Consider the following 4,674-nt stretch of genomic DNA (forward strand, 5'->3'; position numbering starts at 1 on the left):
GTCAAACTATCTCGTTTTCTCTCGTATATCTGATTCTTTCTTAATATAAACAGTAATTCAACGTATGAAATTATTTAGTTTAGTACAATACAACTTTGTTTCAATGCATATAATGTGATGTCGTTTTAGTTGACGTTAAGTTATCAATTTATATCAACGTTGTAATTTTGATTTACGACTAAATCATAAAAAGTTAATAGTTCTATAATTCGTAGATAAATTTTGAGATCAATACAAAAAGTACTGAATCCATTTATAAAGTCTTATTTTTATTTATCTTCGCTCATCCACTAAAATTAGTCTTATACTAAAAATAAAAAGTTATTTCTAATTTATTACTATTACTTATTCTTTTAATCTTTTTCTTTTCTATTTTTTCCATATTCTCTCTTCCTCTTTTCTACATTATCACTCTATATCTTTCTTTACTATACCCTAATAATTATGTATGGAGTATAAAATTTACTACTACTAATAAAGTTTATGAATTTATGCAAAAATCGACCATTAATTTAATCATTTAAAAAAGAAATAGTAATAATATCGAGAAAGCCGGGACCGCACTCAAACCTCTTCACAGCGACGCCAGCAATCAAATCGATCTTGCTATGATTCAATACTCAATCATTCATTTTCCCTATAAATACACTCCAATTCCCAACATTCCCACCTCTTCATCTTCATTCATCCCTCCCTGCAAAATTCTCACCATTTTCAATCTCAATTCACAAACAATTTCCTCTCCTTCCTCAATTCCGAGTGCAGATTACTACAATGGCGGAAGAGTTCGAGGAATCCGAGGTCGTCTTCAACGCCAACGACGAATTCGCCGCCGCCGATTTCAAGCTGAGCTCGAGAGAGCTCTTCGCGAGGAGCGAGAAGGCGAAGAGGAAGATGATTAAGACGGTTCCGATGAGCATCCCGGAGAAAGTGTCGTGGCTCCGGTACTCCGATCCCGATTTGGAAGCTGATTGCGGCGGCGGAGAGATGGTGCCTCCGCACGTCATCGTGGGGCGGCGCGTGGCCGGAAAAGTGATGGCTTTCTCCGTTTGCACGGGAAACGGGAGGACTCTCAAGGGACGGGATTTGAGCCAAGTCCGTAACTCCGTTCTCCGCCTCACCGGCTTTCTCGAAACGTGATGGGAATTTTGAATTAAATTCGATTATTTAGGAATTGTTTCAACGGATTGTTTCAGAAATTAGATGTTAATATATTATAGTGATTGTCGGAATTTCCAAGAAATTGTGTGACTCCGTTTGTTGTAAGAAAATGGAAGAGGAAAAATGTTTTGCAAAAAAAGAAGCGATTGAATTAGAAAAGATAAAGAAGAAAGGGTTTTTTTAATATAGTTATTTTAATTACTATGTTATTAAAATGTGAAATTATGAATTGTGATTATTGGGTGTGCGTGTTAGATTAGGCTTCTGTTAGGCTATGAATGGGAGTGGGTGGGGCATTACGCCATTTTTTATTCAACAATAGATCTCATTTTTCCTGTATAAATTTGTCGTTTTCTGCAACCCACAGCTAGGCTATATTAGAATAATTAATATTTTATTTTATAATTTAATTTTTTACTATATTTATTCAATTGCTCTATAATTAAATTGATCAATTTTATATTCCTTTCACATTAGTATTGAGATAATTTATTTGGCATAGAATTCAGAATTAAATATTTAATAGTTAAGTGAATTCAAAGTGAAATAGAAATGAGAACTAAATATATAAATAATGAGAGAATAGGTAAAAAGGATTAAGTGTGTTTGTGTTGGATTTTGTCAAAAAAAAATGATCAATTATATGGGACTACTTAATGATTTTTGGAAGATTGAGATTTATAAGTCAAGATTTATTTTATATAGCGTTAATTGAAATTAAATATTGGCATAAGGGCATTAGCAATGGGGCGCCCTAAGGCGCGCCCTATGGCGCGCCACGTCAGCAGTTTTATCCTCCTACCTCCCCACCTGCAGTGGTGCGCCCTAAGGCGCGCCCTATAGCGCGCCACGTCATCATTTTTTTTAATATTTACAAAAGCTCTTCAGACACTCGCGGCCTGTAGTCTCCCCACAGTGGAGGTACTCGTCAAAAAGGTCCGCCGTGGTGCCGTATGCCAACTGACGAATAGCAGTCGTGCACTTTTGCAATGGTGTAAGGCCGGGTTTCCCGATGCCGTCCTCTCGAAACGTGAAGTATTCATCACTTGAAGACAATGTACGAACAATGCTGAGAAAAAGGTACCTCGACATTCTAAACCGGCGGCGGAAAACAGTCGGGCCCCATCGCGGTTGATCGGCAAAATAGTCTTCAACTAGACGTCTGTGAGCTTCCTGGTGGTCGCGTCGGACATACGACCTATGTCGAATAGGCCAATGGACTTGCTCAGCCGCCGCGGCCGCCGCCTCCTTCTCGCGCTGCATTTGCGCATAGCATGCCGCCATGGCCTCTTCAACGGCTGCATCTAATGCTTCGTCAAGCGAACCACCGGATTCAGACGAACTAGAACTATTGATGTCGTCGCCGAGATTCATTTTGGTGGATGTAGAGAGAGAATATGTAAAGAGATAGTCGATATGTTCGTATGCACAACTGAATGAGAAACGAGATTTAAATAGAAAATCAAAATCGCGTGCCATCGTCCGAGTCGATCGTCCGCGACCTCCACAATGGGGCGGACGATGGCGCGGACGATGACCATCATCCGCGACAGCCGTAATGGGACGGACGATGGCGCGGACGATGGCCATCGTCCGCGCTATCCTCCGCGACCGAAGTATAGGGCGCGACTATCGTCCGCGCCCTATGGCACGCACCCACAATGGGTGCGGACGATGCATGGCGCGGACGATGCGCGCCATCGGGCGTGCCATCGTCCGCCCATTGCGGATGCTCTAATATATCAAACCAGTAATATTTATTAGAGCGTCCACTATAATGTGGACGCGGCTACAGCCGCGAGCGGGGCGGAAGCGGGGCAGCTTATAGTGGGAAGGGTGTCCGCCGCGGGGGTGGACGCGGCGGGTGGGGGGAGGGGCGGCGGACGCGGAATCGCCGGGTGCGGGGCGAGGACGCGGCGTGGGGGCTATAGCCGCGCCTATAGGCGCGGCGCCTATAGTGGCACGAAGATAAAGCCGCGGCGGTTGCATGCGAATTTAATTTTTTTTTACACTTCAATTCACCTATAAATACACCCCACTCCATTCATTATTTTCACACCATTCAAACACAACATCTATACAAATTTCTCTCACTACAATTTGGGGTCGGAAATGAACAATTTGTGGAGAGACAACTGGAATGCTCTGATTCAACAGGTGCAACACCAGGCCGCCCAAGAGGTAGCGGCCCGTTTGGCGGAGCAGGCGGTGGATGCGGAGGATCCGATCCCTCGCACCATTACTCATCGGCGGACAATCCCACGAGATCACGTCGGTGCTCACCAACGTTTAATGGATGATTACTTCGAGGATAACTCCCGTTATCCACCCGAGATATTCCGCCGGAGATTCAGGATGTCGCAGCGGCTGTTCAACTATATAGCGACGAATTTGGCGGAGCGTTACCGGTGCTTCACCCTCCGGCGTGATGCGGCTGGCCGGATCGGGCTGTCCACACAACAGAAGTGCAAGTACAGATGGGCGTACCACGGAGCAATGAATATTTGATCCAACGCTTCGCTGATATGCGCAGGACCACATCACATAACACACTGCAGACGGAACAATTCTATTTTTGTTATAGAGAACTAATGGAATTCCATTTTAATGAAGGAGATTAGATTTATTCCGGATGGGGGAGTGACGCACAAGGGTTATGCGTCGTTATTATTGAACGACGCACAACCCTTATGCGTCGTTGGTTAACGACGCATAATCGTTATGCGTCGTTTAAAGACGCATAAGCATTATGCGTCTTACCCTAATGACGCATAACCCTTATGCGTCACACTGGTAAGCATTCCCGCCTGTCGTGCGGGTGACCCGGGTTCGATCCCCGGCAACGGTGCATTTTTTAAGTGATAAGTATTTGATAAAAATGAGTTATTCTAAACATTTGTTTTTGGCAAATAGATATTACTCTTATAAAGACTTAATTAAAGAAGTTAAGAATAAATGCCCAATCTAATTGGTCCCCAAAACGAATACATGTACATTGACAAATTAATTTATACTTCTATTATCTATGACCGCTGTTTATTTTATTTTATATATTAAGTTTATTTTCGAATATCTTAAAAATTACTATTGTTTATGCCGTTAATTGTATAATAATATAAAAATCAAAACTTTATTCACTTATAGATTACGCTTATATAGAATACATGGGCATAATATTATATACTATTAATTACATAATCCAAGTCTTTATGTTATAAGAAAATAAAATAATGCTTATTATAAATAATTTCCAAAAGTCCTTGCTGCAATAGTAATAATAATAGTAAAAATGCGCCGTTGCCGGGGATCGAACCCGGGTCACCCGGGTGATAGGCGGGAATGCTTACCAGTGTGACGCATAAGGTTATGCGTCATTAGGGTAAGACGCATAATACTTATGCGTCTTTAAACGACGCATAACGATTATGCGTCGTTAACCAACGACGCATAAGGGTTGTGCGTCGTTCAATAATAACGACGCATAACCCTTGTGCGTCACTCCCCCATCCGAAA

At 42.3% G+C, this 4,674-nt stretch overlaps 1 protein-coding gene across 1 annotated transcript; it reads left to right on the forward strand.

Annotated features, from left to right (window-relative positions):
• The first annotated feature begins 653 nt into the window (after positions 1-653).
• On the forward strand, positions 654-1,345 carry LOC121790707. Its single transcript, XM_042188849.1, has one exon. The coding sequence runs from the start codon at positions 775-777 to the stop codon at positions 1,138-1,140; it is 366 nt and encodes a 121-aa protein (XP_042044783.1). The 5' UTR covers positions 654-774; the 3' UTR covers positions 1,141-1,345.
• Positions 1,346-4,674: the final 3,329 nt, after the last annotated feature.

Source organism: Salvia splendens, unplaced genomic scaffold (genome assembly GCF_004379255.2).
Source record: "Salvia splendens isolate huo1 unplaced genomic scaffold, SspV2 ctg593, whole genome shotgun sequence".
Lineage (NCBI taxonomy): Eukaryota > Viridiplantae > Streptophyta > Magnoliopsida > Lamiales > Lamiaceae > Salvia > Salvia splendens.

What these genes read in the sequence shown, in the direction of transcription:
- LOC121790707 (XM_042188849.1), top strand. Translation starts at nt 775, where the DNA reads ATGGCGGAAGAGTTCGAGGAATCCGAGGTCGTCTTCAACGCCAACGAC.